This window comes from Phoca vitulina, unplaced genomic scaffold (genome assembly GCF_004348235.1).
Source record: "Phoca vitulina isolate PV1807 unplaced genomic scaffold, GSC_HSeal_1.0 scaffold10, whole genome shotgun sequence".
NCBI classification, from domain to species: Eukaryota; Metazoa; Chordata; class Mammalia; order Carnivora; family Phocidae; genus Phoca; species Phoca vitulina.
In genome coordinates this window covers 27,011,166-27,029,506 of record NW_022589713.1, presented here as the reverse complement: position 1 = coordinate 27,029,506, position 18,341 = coordinate 27,011,166, and the positions used below count along the sequence as shown (strand labels likewise).

General features: G+C 40.8%; 1 protein-coding gene across 5 annotated transcripts in view; it reads right to left on the bottom strand.

Moving 5' to 3' along the window:
- The window catches only part of OXNAD1 (oxidoreductase NAD binding domain containing 1), a 40,991-nt gene that overhangs the window by 4,628 nt on the left and 18,022 nt on the right, over positions 1 to 18,341 (bottom strand). For 3 of the 5 annotated variants that reach the window (XM_032408753.1, XM_032408752.1, XM_032408754.1), the window contains 2 exons: positions 13,965 to 14,071; positions 4,437 to 4,578 (listed from right to left, as the gene is read on the bottom strand). In XM_032408753.1, coding sequence (XP_032264644.1) covers positions 4,437 to 4,578; positions 13,965 to 14,071 — 249 coding nt within the window. Of the gene's footprint in view, positions 1 to 4,436; positions 4,579 to 13,964; positions 14,090 to 18,341 lie in introns of all 5 variants that reach the window. The other 2 variants (XM_032408755.1, XM_032408756.1) reach the window with 1 other exon arrangement.

Sequence of the window (18,341 nt, the reverse complement as noted above, 5' to 3'; positions counted from 1 at the left end):
CTGCATGGCAGGTAGGCGATTAAGTACTTATTTTTTTTAATTTTTTTTTAAGATTTTATGTATTTATTTAAGAGAGAGAGCACAAGCAGGGAGAGCAGCAGAGGGAGAGGGAGAAAGAGGTCTCTGCTGTGCAGGGAGCCCGATGCGGGGCTCGATCCCAGGACCCCGGGATCATGACCTGAGCCGAAGGCAGACGCTTAACCGACTGAGCCACCCAGGCGCCCCCAGTTAAGTACTTTTTGACATGAATTTAATTTGGGGCTTTACAACTTAAAGAAGAAGTTAAATCTTAAAGAAGAGTTAGTCTCAGAAATGTAAGAAAAAACGATAATTATTTTCATTCACAAAAGAGGTCCTTTCTGGTAAAGAACTATCAAATGAAGGGAAATCCTTTCTCTGAGGGAAAAGAAAAACATCTAAACTAAACAATTTTAAATATGTAGGCCATTTTGACACGAAGGGTGAAAAGTGGGTTTTTATTTTCGACAAAAGAAATGAGCAGCAAGGGAGCATTCTGTTAGGAATAAGTACAATCTAGGACTTACTACACTGGCCACCAAAGTGCTTTAAAATGCCCTTCCTTTTCAAGTCTCAGAAACAGAAGCTATGGTACGAGAAGTTCTGCCTAATGATGCCAAAAGACTGAATCTCTCTGTCCCTTCCCTCCCCATCTTGCTTGCCTGTACACCTCTCTCTTTATCACTAAGAATCAAAGAGTAAAAGAGACTAAGAAATGAGAGAGAAATCATTTTCTCCAACGGTCATCTTTAGCAGGATTAATAATTACAACAAAGCCTTTAGGGTACTGTTTTTGAGACAGAGTATTTTCAAAACCCTGAAGTTGGCAAAAAGAGAAAGAAAGAAAAAAAAATGTGCCTACCATCTTCTTAGTGACAAAATAATCTTAAATAGATCTATCTTCTCATTTGCTAGCATCTGGAAAGAATGAAAAGCCATCTTTGTCTTTTACTGATCAATAAAAGCTGCCAAGGTAGCATGAACACAACACTCCAAGTACTGTACCCTATAATACGGAAGTGAGTAAAAGGACATTACCTTCGATTATGCAGCCATGTTTTGGGTACAGATTTTCTACTTGTGAAATATAAACAACTTTTCCACAGCAGCTGGAGCCCAGCACACAATAGCTGTCTAGAACCCTTTACCCTGCCAGGAGCCTGAGCCAAAGCAGATAAAATAAAGGAAGACATTTATGGCACTTTATCCCATGTCCCAACAGAGCAGCCTGCTGCCACCCAGACACTCACGTGCCTCCATTGTCCACTCTAATAGCTTAATAAGACAAACCCCTCAGGAGGAAAACAGCCACCTGAGAATGGTTCCAAGACAAATCTGACTTCATAAAGGCTGTTTGCAACTCCCACCGGGCAGAGTGGAGCCGGCACTACAATTAAAATGTGCATTCAAGCAATGCCACTTGGAGATTTTCTACAGCCTCTAAGAGTAAGTTCCTTCATTGAAATGCCAATGAGGCATGAAACCAAGAAGGGAGCTGTGGAGCAGGACCAGGTCAGGTCACGTGGGAGGCAGATAACGGGAGGGAACTCATGGCACTCGGAGCCGAGATGGCCAAGCTCACTGTAACCCTGGGCAAGGGGCACATGGAAACCTTGCCGGTCCCACCCCCACGGCATTTTTTAGAGATTCAGGATACAGCCTACAGACAGTAATGGATGGGAAATCCAAAGAGAATCTAAAAAGGAATGAGGCAGCTGAGGACACATGGAAGGAATGACTCAGAAGGTCGGAGGGTAAAAATGTGACAGGATACATTGAGAATGGAAATGCTAAGGCAAGCAGCTGCCTTATTCTGAACAGATACAACTTGACATGGAAGCCATAATTAGAAGAGACATTTTTTTTATGCCCCTATAGATTTAAAAACCTTTTATTTTTTTTTTAATTATCTTACAGTAAAACTTTTTTGGGGGGAGTGGGGGAGGGAGTATAGTTCTGTGGATTTTAACACATACACACAGATCTGCCTAACTACCACCAAAACCAAGATACAGAATAGTTCCATCACCACCAAAACCAAGATACAGAACAGTTTCATCACCCCCAAAACCTCCCTCTGCTTTCCCTCTATGCTCACACCTTTCCCTACCCCTAACCCCTGTTAACCACTCATCTGTTTTCCATCATTGTATTTCTGTCTTCCAGAGTGCGACAAAAATGGGATTATAGAGTACATAACCTTTGAGACTGGCTTTTTTCACTCAATATGTGGCCTTTAAGACTCACCCAAGTGGAGGGCATCAATGGTTCATCCATTTTTACTGCTGAATAACAATATATTGTATGAATGGATCACAATTTGTTTATCTGTTCACCTTTTGAGGGACATTTGGGTTGTTTCCAGTTTTTGACAATTATGAATAGAACCACTATAAATGTTTCACGTACAGGTTTTTATATGAACAGAGCTTTCTGTTTCTCTAGAATAAAGATCCAGGAGCAGTATTACTAGGACTTACGATAAATGATTGTTTCATTTCATACAAAACTACCAAAATGTCTTCCAGATTGGCAGCAGTATCTCGCATTCCTGCTAGCAATATAAGCTATAGAAGAGAGTTCCAGTCACTCCACATCCTTACCAGCACTTGGTATTGTCAGAACTTTTAATTTTAGTCATCCTAATAGGTGTGTAGAGATATCCCCCTATATCCAGTTTTAATCTGCATTTCCCTAATGATGGTCAACATCTTGTCATTGCTTACTAGCTGTCCTTATATCCTTTTTAGTGAAGTGTCTATTCAGGCTTTTGCCCATTTTTAAATTATGCTTGTTTTCTTTCTGCTGACTTTTGAGAGTTCTTTATATATTCTGGATATTACATATCCATTGTTGGATATCTAATGTGCAAATACCTTTCATCGAATCTGTAGCAGTGTCTTTTGCAGAAAAACGTTTTTAATTTTGATTAAGTCCTATATATCAATCTCCTCTTTTATGGATCTGGCTTTTGGTGTCATGTCCTAACACACCTACCCTCAAGTTCAGAATACTTCTTATGTTTTCTTCTAAAATTGTTACGGTTGTGTCTTCTACTTACATCTATAACCTATTTTGTGGGAATTTTCAACATAAAGTAGGACACTTAGAACAAAGTTGTTTCTTTGCATATGGATAAACAACTATCCCAGCACTGTATATATGTTGGAAAGGTTATCCTTTCGCCACTGAATTTCTTTAGCACTGTCGTCAAAAATCAAATGGCCATATGTGTGTTGGATCCAATTCTGAATTCTTTATTCTGTTCCATCAATTTATGTGTCCATCCCTTCACCAATACCACACTAATTTGATTACCATAGCTGTATTTTAATCTTAAATTTGAGCAATGTGATACTTGCCACTTTATTCTTCTTCAAAACTGTTTTAGCTATTGTAGTCCCTTTGCCCTTCCATATAAATTTTAAAATCAGTTTATAGCTACAATATTTATACTGGTACATTCCTTTCTGGCAAAGGAGATAAGAAAATGTCTGGGATGGGATAAAAGTTGTTGGTAAATATAGAAGGCACTCTAGAAATAAAAGGGATGGTCAAAAACTAAGAAGACAGACAACTGATTTGTGCGGAGCTCATTCTTTGTTATCAGAGTTCTCAGAGGTAATGAAGAGTCAGCTTATGTAGAATTGTGTTGAGTCCCTTAGTGAAACATGAGTTATTAGCTGCAAACGTGGATTCCCTCTCAGGATCCCATGTGAAGAGCTCTCCAGAGGCAATGGCACATGGATTTAGGAGCGCTCAGCTCTAGGCACAAGCGGGATAGAATGAGAAATCACTGCCTTGGGGCGCCCAGGTGGCTCAGTCGGTTAAGCGTCTGCTTTTGGCTCAGGTCATGATCCCAGAGTCCTGGGATTGAGCCCTACATCGGGCTCCGCGCTCAGCAGGGAGCCTGCGTCTCCCTCTCCCTCTGCCTGCCTGTCTACCTCCTTGTGCTCTCTCTGTCAAATAAATAAAATCTTTAAAAAAAAAAAAAAAAGAAATCACTTCCTTTCCAAATGACAGAATAATAGTTTAATTCCTTTTATTTAGGATAGTTAGGACAAAATAATCTGATTTATAGGTTTACCATTTATAAGACACACAGACAGAGAGCCAATTTAAAAAAACTTACATATAAAGTAAAATGTTTCAATACTAAAGTAGTGTTCAACTGAACACTAGTAACCCAGAAGGTATTTTCAGATCCCAAAATATCTTTGAGTCTTCCCTAATGCATCAAAAAGATTCTGCTTCTTTGACCATTCTGGAGTCTGAATTCTGGATGTGGGGGAGCTCTTTGTGAGCATGTACCCTTCCCACTCAAGCCTTGGTTTCTTAGGTGCATTAAGTGAGCTGAACACAAATTTTGTGGGTAGGCAGAGATGCCCAGAGCTCCAAGTTTAAACAGGTTTGCTCACCTGATTGTGAATCCAGAGAGCAGGAGGGTGGTTCGCATATTTCACTGCCAATTCTATCATTCTCTCTTGTTCTAGTAGTCTGGGGCTGGAGCATATTGAGAACCCACCAACCACAGAGACTCCTGGGATAAAGAAATCAATCCTAAAAAGAAAGGCAAATAAACTTTTTGTTGAAGCAATTTTAAAAGTGGGCAACAAGATAAGTAAAACTGATAAACTTTAAGCTAGTTAAGAAAAAAAGAGAAAAGAGAAAATTAGTAAAATCAAGAATGGAAGAGGGGATATCATCACCAAGCTTACAAAAATAGAAAAGATTATTATAGGAATTCCATGAACGACTGTATGACAAAAATTGAGATAACTTAAATGAAATGGATATGTTCCTAGAAAGACAGAAATTACCAAATTGGACTCAAGAAGAAACAGAAAATCTGAACAGGCCCCTAACAAGTAAATAGTTTTAGTAATTTCAAAACTTCTAGAAAAAAAAAGGATAGGCATCACTGGTGAATTCTACCAAGGATTTAAAGAACGCTAATCTTTTACAAACTCTTCCCAAAAACCAGAAAAGAACATTTGCCAACTCATTTATAAGGCCAGTATTACCCTGCTACCAAAACCAGACAAAGATATAACAAGAAAAGAAACTAAGTTCAATATCCCTTGTGAATATAGATGCAAAAATCCCAGGAATATTAGGTTGGTTTAACATCTGAAAATCAATCAGTGAAAAACACCACTTAGTAGAATAATGGACAAAATCCAGGTATCATCTCAACAGATGCAGAAAAGGCATTTGGCAATATTTAAGACCCTTACATAATAAAAATACTCAACTAACTACGAATAACTGGGAACTTCCTCAATCTAATAAAGGACATCTACAAAATATCCAACATTCAATGGTGAAAAGCTACAAGTTTCTCCCCTAAAGACAGAAACAAGACAAGGATGTCTGTTCCTACCACCTCTTTTTAACATTGTACTAGAGGTTCTAGCCAAGGCAATTAAGCAAGAAAATTAAATAAAAGGTATCAAGATTAGAGAGGAAGAAATTGCAGATGACATGATGTTGTATATAGAAAATCCTAAGGAATCTACTATAAGGATATTAGAACTAATAAGCAAGTTCAAATGATGCTGCAGAATACAAGATTGATAAAAATCAATTGTATTTTTATACACTAGCAGTTAACAATCTAAATGTGAAATTGAGAAAAATAATTTTATTTATAATAACATAAAAAAGATTAAAACAACTGGGAATAAATTTAACAAAAGAAGTATATAAGACTTGCATACTGAAAGCTACAAAACATTATGGAGAAAAATCAAAGAAGGTCTAAATAAATAAAAAGACACCTAATGTTCACAGACTGAAAGACTTAATAATATTAAGATGGCAATACTCTCCAAATTAATCTATAGATTCAATGCAATACCTATCAAAACTCCAGATGGTTTCTTTGCTGAAACTGACAAGTTGATCATAAAATTAATATGGAAATTCAAGGAACCCAGAATCATCAAAACAATTTGGAAAAAGACCAACAAATTTAGAGGACTCACACATTCTGATTTCAAAACTTACTATAAAGCTACAGTAATGAAGACACTGTAGTACTGGCATTAGGACAGGCACATAAATCAATGATAAAGAACTGCAAGTCCAGAAGTAAACTCTTAAATATGTGGTCAGTTGATTTTTGACAAGGGTACCAACACAATTCATGGCAAAAGAACAGTCTTTTCAATGAACTGTGCCAGAACAACTGGATATCCACATGTAAAAAGAACAAAGTTGGACCCCTACCTCACACCATATACAAAAATTAACTCAAAATGGGTCACAGACTTAAAGGTAAGAGCTAAAATTATAAACTCTTAGAAGACTCACACAGGAGTAACTCTTCATGGCAATGGTTACTTAGATAGGATACCAAACACAAAAGTCAAAGAAAAAATGGAGAAACTAGCCTGCAACAAAATTAAGATACCATCATTAAAAGGTAACCTACAGAATGGGAGAGAATACTTTCAAATCAAATATCAGATAAGGAATTTGTATATAGAAAATATAAAGAACTTTTACAATTCAATAATTAAGACAACTCAAAATATGGGCAAAGGATTTGTATAAACATTTCTCCAAAGATATGTAAATGGCAAATAAGCATGTAAAAAGTTGCTCAACATCATTAGTTATTAGGAAAATGCAAATCAAAATCACAAGAGCTATCACTTCATACTCAACTAGGATTGATGGCTAATTAAACCAACAGTAGTACTAGTAAGGATCCTGAGAAACCAGAACCCTTCTACACTGCTGGTGGGAATGTAAAATGGCGCAGCCACTTTGGAAAATAGTTTGCAGTGTCTCAAAATGTTAAACAGAGTTACCATATGACCATCAACTCCACTCTTAAATATATACCCAAGAGAAATTAAAATATATGTCCATTCAAAAACACGTACATGAATATTCATAGCAGCATTATTGATAATAGCCTAAAAGTGAAAACAATCTAAATTTTCATCAATTCATGAATGTATAAACAAAATATGGTATATCCACAATGGAATGAAGTACTGATACATGCCACAACATAGATGAACATTAAAATTATGTTAATAGAAAGAGGTCAGTCACCCAGAGGAATGGGAGAGAACTGTTGAAAAAGAAATGTTGAAAAAGAAAAGCAAAGCTGGCGGCATCACAATTCCGGACTTCAAGCTCTATTACAAAGCTGTCATCATCAAGACAGTATGGTACTGGCACAAAAACAGACACATAGATCAATGGAACAGAATAGAGAGCCCAGAAATGGACCCTCAACTCTATGGTCAACTAATCCTTGACAAAGCAGGAAAGAATGTCCAATGGAAAAAAAGACAGTCTCTTCAACAAATGGTGTTGGGAAAATTAGACAGCCACATGCAGAAGAATGAAACTGGACCATTTCTTTATACCACACACAAAAATAGACTCAAAATGGTTGAAAGACCTAAATGTGAGACAGGAGTCCATCAAAATCCTAAAGGAAAACACAGGCAGCAACCTCTTCGACCTCAGCCGCGGCAACTTCTCCCTAGAAACATCGCCAAAGGCAAGGGAAGCAAGGGCAAAAATGAACTATTGGGACCTCATCAAGATAAAAAGCTTTTGCACAGCAAAGGAAACAGTCAACAAAACCAAAAGACAACCAACAGAATGCGAGAAGATATTTGCAAATGACATATCAGATAAAGGGCTAGTATGCAAAATCTATAAAGAACTTCTTAAACTCAACACCCAAAGAACAAATGATCCAATCAAGAAATGGGCAGAAGACATGAACAGACATTTTTCCAAAGAAGACATCCAAATGGCCAACAGACACATGAAAAAGTGCTCAACATTGCTCAGCATCAGGGAAATCCAAATCAAAACTTCAGTGAGATATCACCTCACACCAGTCAGAATGGCTAAAATTAACAAGTCAGGAAACGACAGATGTTGGCAGGGATGTGGAGAAAGGGGAACCCTCCTACACTGTTGGTGGGAATGCAAGCTGTGCAGCCACTCTGGAAAACAGTATGGAGGTTCCTCAAAAAGTTGAAAATAGAGCTACCATACGATCCAGCAATTGCACTACTGGGTATATACCCCAAAGATACAAATGTAGCGATCCGAAGGGGTATGTGCACCCCGATATTTATAGCAGCAATGTCCACAATAGCCAAACTGTGGAAAGAGCCAAGATGTCCATCGACAGATGAATGGATAAAGAAGATGTGGTATATATGTGTATATGCAAGCCACTTTGGAAAATAGTTTGCATATTTTATATATATATAAATTCCATTGTATACACATACAATGGAATATTATGCAGCCATCAAACGGAATGAAATCTTGCCATTTGCAACGACATGGATGGAACTGGAGGGTGTTATGCTGAGCGAAATAAGTCAATCAGAGAAAGACATGTATCATATGACCTCACTGATATAAGGAATTCTTAATCTCAGGAAACAAACTGAGGGTTGCTGGAGTGGTGGGGGGGTGGGAGGGATGGGGTGGCTGGGTGATAGACATTGGGGAGGGTATGTGCTATGGTGAGTGCTGTGAATTGTGTAAGACTGTTGAATCACAGATCTGTACCTCTGAAACAATACATCATATGTTAAAAAAAAAAAAAAAGATAGCAGGAGGGAAAGAATGAAGGGGGATATCAGAGGGAGAGACGAACCATGAGAGACTATGGACTCTGAAAAACAAACTGAGGGTTCTAGAGGGGAGGGAGGTGGGAGGATGGGTTAGCCTGGTGATGGGTATTAAAGAGGGCACATTCTGCATGGAGCACTGGGTGTTATACGCAAACAATGAATCATGGAACACTACATCAAAAACTAATGATGTAATGTATGGTGATTAACATAACATAATAATAAAAAGAAAAAGAGAAAGAGGTCAGTCACAAAAAGGACCACCTATTGTATAATTCCATTGATATGAAATGTCCAGAATAGGCCAATCCATAAAGACAGAAAGTAGAACAGTGGTTGTCAAAGCAGGTGAGGATGGGGAATGAATGATAACTATAAGGTTTCTTTTTGGGATGATGAGAATGTTGTAAAATTTTGTTCTGTTAATGGCTGCACAATTCTGTAAAAATACTAAAAACCACTGAATTGTAAACCATAAATGGGTGAATTTTATAATATGTACAGTATATCCCAATAAGACAGTTTTCTAAAAGTGTAAAAAAAAGGGGGGGGGGGCAACAAAAACTTTTTCACTGGCATTTGACAAATTAAAATGCTGATGTGACCTTCTAAGTTCCAAAACTCTTATATTTCCTTTTCTTCTAACCATACTCCTATAGTCTAGAACTCTTGCAAGTTTCAAGCCTTTGATACTTCTTTGCCAGAGAAAATCTTTTTTGGTAGGGATTCTAGGAAATGCAACAAACCTAGTTATGTACCAAGGAAAGAAACATTTATTAGAACCTGGGTCCACAAAAAATTCTCCTACCAATGTCTAGAAAACAAACATCCAATCTAGATGTTTTTCAGCCATCAAAGAGCAAAAGTATCATTTATCCCCATTATTTTCATGGAAGCCAGGAGGCTTCCATGAAAAGCACACTATGTTCCCTACTGATTTGATTTATGACCTTAAAAGATGTTCTCTTCTGATCTTTGGCCTTAAACATCTGGACACTTTTTGAGTCTTAAAAAACCTGAGTCTGGATTGGAAGTGCTCCAGAAAAGGTCCCCAGCCTATTTTTGTCTATATTCACTTGATTCTTTTCCATCAATACTTTTATTTCCTTCTCATTTCAGACAAGACATAAATATATAAAGACTACAGTTGTTATTTATTAACACAGTTGCTGTTATGCTTTCAGAGAAGAAGTATAATATCATCTCCACAGCTTCCATGTTTAAAAAAAAAAGTTAATCAATGAACTACTTTTGCAGCTTCATCTCCTGAACTATAGTGCCCTCTGCTGCTTGATGTTGATAAAGACCGTTCTCACAGGGAAAGGGAATCTCTAAGTAACTTTGGAAAGCAACCTTTAAAAAAAAAAGGACTCCTTCCTTAAATGCTACAGAATTCAAATGACATGAAAACTTCATCTGAATAGATTTAAGAAAATATGCACGATACATATTTAATAAAGCATCTGTCCAAGAAAAAATTAAGTTTTAAACATACACACACACACTTAAAAATGCCCTCTTGAAGCCAAGAGCCGAGGCACCTACTGCACTCTCATATGAGCGAATGTAAGAAGAACTGGGAGGAAGAGCCTAATTCGGTAGCGAAGCCACATACCCATATCCAGCTGTGACACCCCAGGCAGCCGTGTCCTGCCCACAGACGCAGCCCCGGTGCCCGGCACAGAGCACACACACAAATCGTGGCCGAATGTCGATGTTTTACCGTGAGATCCTAAAACTCTTTAGTCCTCAGCTCGAGGGCTTTGAGCCCCTCCCTCATCCCTTGTGCAAACGCCACAGACGCCTCCTGTTTCCCACGTACAGGCCCTGGCGTCAGTGCTGGAGGTAAAGATGCCAAGGATGTCTGGACTCCTGCCCTCAACAAACTCACCCTAATGGGAGGAAAACTAACAAATAAATACAATTACATGGACTATGATAAAATCTGCTTAGAGGAGAGAAAACGCCCATCATTTGAGACCTGTCTGGAAGAACTGGTACTTAGCATAGATTTCTTCATAGCTCCAACATATGTGATTCTGATTTCATCAGGAAAATACTAATAAAACCACTATTTTATTTTTTTAAAAGTCTGCTTGGAGGGGAGGAAAGCAGAGGAAGAAGCAGTCAATTCTACCAGGCGTGAAAGGATTAACAAAAACTTCACAGAGGAGTCTTAAAAGACACACAGCACTCACCAGACAAGCATGGAGAACACAGTCTGAACGAGGACACCAAGGAATGCAGCACTCTCTATGTGTGGTCACTCGAGAGGCAGGGCTGCCGAACACAGCCATGTAGGTTAGATACTGTCTACAATGCAGTGGCCCTGCTAGAGGGAAGGGTAGAGTCTGCTTTCTCTAATCTTACTCCTCTTCTCTATTACTTCTTGGAGTCCTTCTCTTAGTCACTTTCAAACATGAAAACTTATGTTACCTTACATGAAATCAGAGACACACCTTGCTCTTTCCAAAAATGCTTTGGCCTTGCTCTCCCTCAGTCCTGGCAAGCCCAAGTGTGGAACGAGTAGTAATGACTAGGCAGGAGGGGCGCCATCATAGTGGAGATGCGCACTCATCCACTCCTACTTGGCCTGCTGCTCTTCCAAACAACAGCAGGGAAACCCGCCAAGGAACTAAGTATTGGAATCTGTCCCCTGGGCCTCACCAACACAGATGACTTAAATGAGTGAAACAGTAGCTATAACAAAAAGCAAAAGCAAACTAATAAAGTTAAACATTAGGCATTGTGTTAAACACTTGACATATCCCAAGACAAAGGAATGTTACTATTCCCTCTTTAAAGACATGGAAACTGAAGCCCAGAGAAAGAAAGAAACTCCCACATCACAGAGCTAGAAAAGCCCCCAGGTGAGTCATGCAGTCTCCAGAGCACTAGGCATGTGACACTGTGGTAGAGACTCCCTCAGGGGATGGACCCAGCCCACAGCAGTGAGTGCCACAAGGAACACTGAATCTGCCAACTTCAGGCACTCACACATTACAAGAGGACTGTTGGTGGCACACTCTAGCCCCAAGAGATAATCCCAATCTTTCTATCATCAGGAAGGAGAACTTCTGAGAAGGTCAAGAGTGGGACTCACCAAGGAGCTAGGTGGTAGGCAGTGGATCTACCGGTGATAGAAGCCTAAAAGGTTTAGCCCTGCTCCTGGGAGTAATGGTTTTGAGGGAGTACCCTCTTTTGACCTTTCTCTTTAGATTGGATTTCTTGAGTTCTTGGAACTGGTTTCCCAGTACAGGAACTAGTCCCCTCTGTATAGCACAGGAAGAGCCCCAGAGGCTGATCTCTGCTCTATAGTGAAAGTGCCTACCTGGAGCTCTGTGCTCAAAGCTCCAGAGCATTTATTCATTTATTTAGAGGCCCATCTAGAGCCTCCCTCTCAGTTCGGCAGGTGTCAGAGGAGGCCAGTGGTCAGGAATTCAAAGATATGGGATCATGGCCCAATCTCTGACCCCAAAGATAAGCCCAAGAACAATTCTCTTATCTCTAGCAGCACCCCACTCTGATAATCCTAACTATACAAGCTGCACGGCAGCCACACCCATACACTCCCTCTCCCTAATCCTTGCCCTCTTCCCTAGAATGCCACATGGTGCTTACTACCAAGCTGATGCTCTAACAGAGCACAGAACAAAAGCCATCCCAGCAACAGCACCAAAGATGCAGACATCACCAACCTAAGCAAATGGCCATTCTCTAATCAAGAAGTCAAATATCCAAAGGAACTTACAACCCCCGGAGCCATTACAGTAAGTCAGTGGTAAGGGAGCAATCTTTTAAAAGGGAAGGTTCTGATGCCAGGAAGGAGTGCTGATGGACACCTGGCAGGGAAAGGTCAATACTAAATAGCCAGAGATGACCACCCCGACGTCTGCCCTCTGCAGCAGGAGTCAGGCGCATTCTAAAACCAGTCCTGACATCAGTGAGATTACAAATCCATTCATCGATATGGGATATGTAACACCTACCCTGAAAAATTTTACCTTGAGGATCACAAGGGAACCCTATTTCTTTGTATATCACTAGAAATACCACGATATACTTTTCTGATCAGGTAACTACAGTTTGCAAGTGCTAATATACTTGCAGGCACACCAAGGTAGCAGCATTATAAACCAGTGCACGGGCTTTCTCTAATCAGGAGTCTTGGTGCAAATCAGAGTTGGAGGCCCAGAGACAATGCTGCGCACAGGACCCAAACACTTCCACAGAAGGGAAATACGGAAAGACAGATCATTACAATTAAAGTTTCCACTTTTCAATGTAATAACTGCTAAACTATTTTTGAAGGGTAAAAATGTTGCCCGCCCCCCTAAAACAGCCCAAATGCATTTAATATGTATCACTGAACATGTGCAAAGATTGCAGTAAATTGCTTCACAAACGCAAATTATTGCAATCAGCATCTTGTTTTCTAGTTCTAAATTCAAAGGCAAACTATTAACACAAGACTGCTAACTCTTGCTATTATCACACATCCTCCTTCTAACAAAACCACATTTCCAGATGGACTGCCAAAATTAGTCAAGTGACTCCTAAGAAATACTACAAGATTGACATGCCAGAAATTCACTTAGAAATGAATGCTTTATTTAAATAAAGGAAACATACACCCAAACACACCTTTCCTAAGGAAATACGAGCTGCTTTATTTACAATTCCACTTGAATTGCAACTCAGTGAAGGCATTCGCAGGAACAGTGGGACAGCTGGGCTGTTACTCTGTCAGTATTCTGACTAGTCCTCAGTGTCAAATCGGGCGGAATCAGGGGTGTGGTGCAGGCTGGGCCTGATTGGGGGATCCTGATAATAAATTCAGCAAAATATTTAAACTCAACTCAGACAAGTGATGCAGGAATTGTTGAGAGGGTGCTCAGCTCTGCGACCTAACTGGGTATTCTTCTTTCCAGACTGCTGTGTTTACTCTGTATTTGACAGAACGACTAATTTTTTAAAATGTATCAATCAAGCAGATTAGATTATTCCAGTGCATTCCATCAGAGCAACCATTTCTGAAGAGCATAATGATCAGGTCCGTGGCTCAGAACTAAGCTTTGTTTCAATCTACAAAACTCAAGGCAGCAATTTTCATACATGCCTGAGAAGGTCAAGGGCTCAGAAGCAAGGTGAGCTCTGAGGCGAGGAAAGGAATAGGATTCTCCATGCCAAAAGAAGGCTCCCCCTGAATGGGGATGGTCTAGAATTCCTATTCCTCAGGAGAAACAGCTGGCCACCGTAGTCCTTCTTTTTGACAGCACCTTGAACACACAACACCAAGGAATCAGAAAAGCCACTTACCACTGGCCAGCTTTAAAAGAAAAGTCTTTATCAGCAACACGCAGGCGGAGTCTCTTCACTGATGGCGACTCATCAGCGGCCCCACACACCTTAGCAGCCGACACCATCTAGAGCCAAAAGATGAACTGTGGCTGAGGTTAGTGTGTCTACACATCACGAACAAACTGTGGCTTTCTGGTAACTAAGGTTTTTTGAAAGCTACAAAGATGTGATTTTTGAAAATTAAAAAACAAGATAAAGCACACTCTGCTTTAAGATGCTGCCTACTACCTGATGAACAAATTTAATTATCTTACTGTTGAGAGACTTGCTATCATATTAATTGAGTTTTATTCTGCATACAAAAATCATCTCTTAGAGGGGCTGGTTTAATAAGTGTTTATTTGCTGAGCATCTAGTATGTTCCACACACCAGGCTGGGTAATCTGGAAAGAGCCTGGGGGAACGGGAGCCCTGTGAACCACCTGCCTGGCAGGTGTATGTATGACATAAACTGAAACCCACTGTTAGGTACGAGCCTGTGTTTGTTCTGAGCCTGCAAGAAGTCCATGACTCGCAAATTTCAGAAATTACAAGCAAGCACTTAGAAACTTTTTTTTAGCAATTTCACAGAGTCTGTTGAATCTAATTATAGACAACAAATTGGGTTTGTATTCCCTGTTTTTGTTTTCTTTATTTTTTCTAATTCAGTGTTGATTATATTTGACAAAACATAAACAGTCTACAACCTTTGAACAGTATTAAAAAGGGCCCTTTGCTACAGATAGCTTAAGAGGCACTATTCTAAACAACGTATCTGGTTTCTAGAAAATCCTAAGGTGTGAGCTAGGCACTCCTCAGTGTCATCCACACCTCAGCATCCCTCAAATTCAAAATGCCTCTACTTCCTTCTTGTTTTGTTTCTTCTACCTTTGGGTTTTTCTTCCTCCTGAAATCTGGGACATTTTCACAACAGGGGAAAAAAGACAATATGACTCTTTCCTCAACCTCCGACTGCCATTCAACTCCACTTCTGGAAGCAAATGAAAGCAGCAGCAGGTGACCAAAATACAGTCATTCTCCTTGGATGGAGTTAGCTTCACGGCTCCACCGAAGGGTGCCTTGGAAAGCTGTCAAGATCAATGAACCTCACACCCTAAAGCTGGCTCCTTCAGCCCCTTTCTCCCACAGGACTAGGTCTAACCAAACTACCAGTGGGAGACCACTCTTAAAAACCCACTGCAAAGTTCTCCAGATGGATGGTGGTCTCCCTTATTGACTCAAAACCTCTCTGAAAATGTCTTACCCTTCTCTTGCTCCCATAAAATCCCTTGCCTCTCATCCTCTGGATTTTTGCCAGTCCTCTTTCTCCTCTCCCTGAGAGCAAGTGGGTTGGTTTCCACACCGACTCTCTTCCTGAGCCTCTGGGTCTAGGCTTGCCCTCCCTCTCTGAACCAGTGCTGCACCCACTCCCAGCGGCCCCTTCCTTTGGTGCTGCACCCACTCTCACCGGCCCCTTCCTTCGGGGTCACGGTTCCTCTCCTTAGACCTCCTGTTTGTCAGACGTGATACCTACTGCCATTTGCCTGTCCTAAACAGCTCAGCAGCAAAATAAAAAGCAGCAGCATAGCGTGGCTGCCAACAGCCCGGGCTCTGTAACCACACTGCCTGGTATGTAATCGTGGCCCCAGCACACACTTACCCACTGTGGGACTCTGGGCATATTACCTAGTCCCCCCTCGGCTATAAAATAAGATCAACAACACTTGTATCTCAGAGCTGCTGGGGGGGGGGAATTAAATGAAATACGTGCAAAGCACTTATAATGCTGCTGGCTCATAGTAAATACCCATTAAGTGTCAGTTATAATGTATCTTACTGCATTCATTATAATTAGCTTATTAATATTTATTACATTCTACATTACACTTTATTCATATATTGTTATCTATGCAAAACCACCCCAGTGCTACCACGCAGGACCTCACAGACTGAGCACTGCACACCCCCGGGGGCCTATTCTCATGGACAACACTAAGGATCTGTACAGTACAGTGGTCTCTGTACCACATCCTAGCTATTTGCTAGAACAAACTTAAAAGCCATACTGTCTTTAAACTATTTTAGAAACCTTGCCTTTAATCTCTGCCTCTACTTCTTTATCCGACAGAATCTTCTCTCTGTCCTTGACACTCTCGGTAAACACAGGTAACCTGGCTTCTGCTCTCCAGCAACAACTTCTAAGGTGAGTGGATGCCTGCCCAAACAACCAAACTCAAATGCCCAAGCTCAGCTCTCCCCCTCCTTGAGCTCCCTGCGTTCCATACTTTTTACTCCCCTTCCCTCCTGAAACATTCTCCTTGCCTGGGAGAGCTGACGTGGAACTTTCCAGGTCTCCTCCTGCCTCTCCAGCCTGGTCCTTGCTCCTTTACCTTTCCTCCTCGCACTTCCTCAATGGGTGCTCTCTCTAAACTGCCTCACTCCCACGCCCTCTCCCACCTCTAGGCCAAGGCTCTCAGGCATTCGCAAAGCTACTAACCCCCACCCCAACTCATCAGTTACTTTTCTGCCAATCAGACCCACATCTACGCTCCCCTGTGAGTGACAAGAGCCAATGACTGAGGAGCCTTTATCTCAGGTATATTCTAGGCGCGGGCTTAAGAGTCTCATGTACACCAATTCATTCAGTTCATATGAATAATCATAGTATATCCCAACAGACACTGTTATTATCCTCCATTCTGCACATGAGGAAACGGAAAGGTTTAGTAACTTGCTCAAGAGCACTCAGGAATGGCTGAGTCAGGATTCAAACCTAGGTGTGCCCTTAATCACTTGATTGTCCCATCCCAATGGTAAGCTCACTTATGTGTCCAACTAAATCTACCATATTCATCCCTTCCACAAACATTCCTTCAGCATGTGCTGCCTGGCACTGGAGACTCAGAGATGCAGAAGACTGCTCCTGCCCACAGGGAGCCCCACAGAATCAGGTGCTTTCCATCACCAGGATTTCCCTTCAGGACTCATCTTGGACTCCAGAGAGTCAAATCCATTTTCAACTGGTTTAAGTGTACACACACACACACACACGCACACACACACGCACATGCACACACACGCACACAGAATCTTTGACTCTCTTCCAGGCATCCTGTCCCTAACGTGAACAAGTTCCACAAATTCAGCTCATGTCTTCTCCTCCCCATGCTCACCCTCCAGCATCCTAAGCCAAGAATTTCTTCTCACTTGAACTGCTGCCTTAGCCTCCTTCTTGTCTCTCTCAAAGCAGCCAACAGGTAAATACTGCTAGTATTCTGACCTCACTGAGTTACCCTCTAGCTCAAAAAACTTCAAGGGCTAACATTCAACTTGGAAAAAAAAAAAATGCTAAAAGGCCTTTGTAGCTTGACCTCTCCTATATCCCTATGCTAGTGGTTTACCAGACAAACTGGACAATTTGCTGGTTCTCAAAGGCACCTGACATTTGCCGGCCTCCCAAAACCCTGCCTCGGTTATTCGGCACGCACCACACTCTCAACCCTGTCCATCAACCTCCTACCCACCCTTTCAGTCCCTGCTCAAAGACTAATCCCTGCCTGACGTTTTTCTGCTTCTCCCTATCCCCTCAACTCTACCAATAAAATGTTTGTCTTCTTATCATACTTAGCACATATTAATGTAACCATCAATCCTCATGAACGTGTCTCTTCCACCACACAAGACCACAAGCCTCCTGAGGTCAGGTATAGGGTAGAATCTACATCTATATCAACTCCCTAGATCAAGCACAGGGCTCAACTCATGGTGAAGATTCAGTAAATATTTGCAGAATGAATGAAAACTCTAGTTTAAAGTCACTTAAAAGTTAGTTTCCTGAACAAAAATTAGTAGAAGTTCAGGAGACTTTTGTTATTTAAGAAGAAAAGGAAGGGTAGGAGTAACCACTACAGAAAATCTAGATTCATGCTTAATACGGTGAGAGAGGTAAGGGAAAGTGGGATTTCTTCAGTAGAACAGGACTCTTCCATCATTTGCCAGACTCTATTTTAAAGATTTTTTATTTATTCATTTGCCAGAGAGAGAGAGAGAGAGAGAACACAAGCAGGGGGAGGGGCAGGCAGAAGGAGAAGCAGGCTTCCCGCTGAGCAGGGAGCCCGACTCGGGACTCGATCCCAGGACTCTGGGATCATGACCTGAGCCAAAGGCAGACGCTTAACGACTGAGACACCCAGGTATCCCGCCAGACACTCTATTTTAAATATCTTATTACAAAAACAAGTAATAAGATTCATCAGAGGACTCTCCATTATGTTATTACTCTCATTTTTCTTAGATTTACCAAAAAAAAAGTTTATTTTATAAACATTCATTATTTTCCTTCAACATAATAATCTG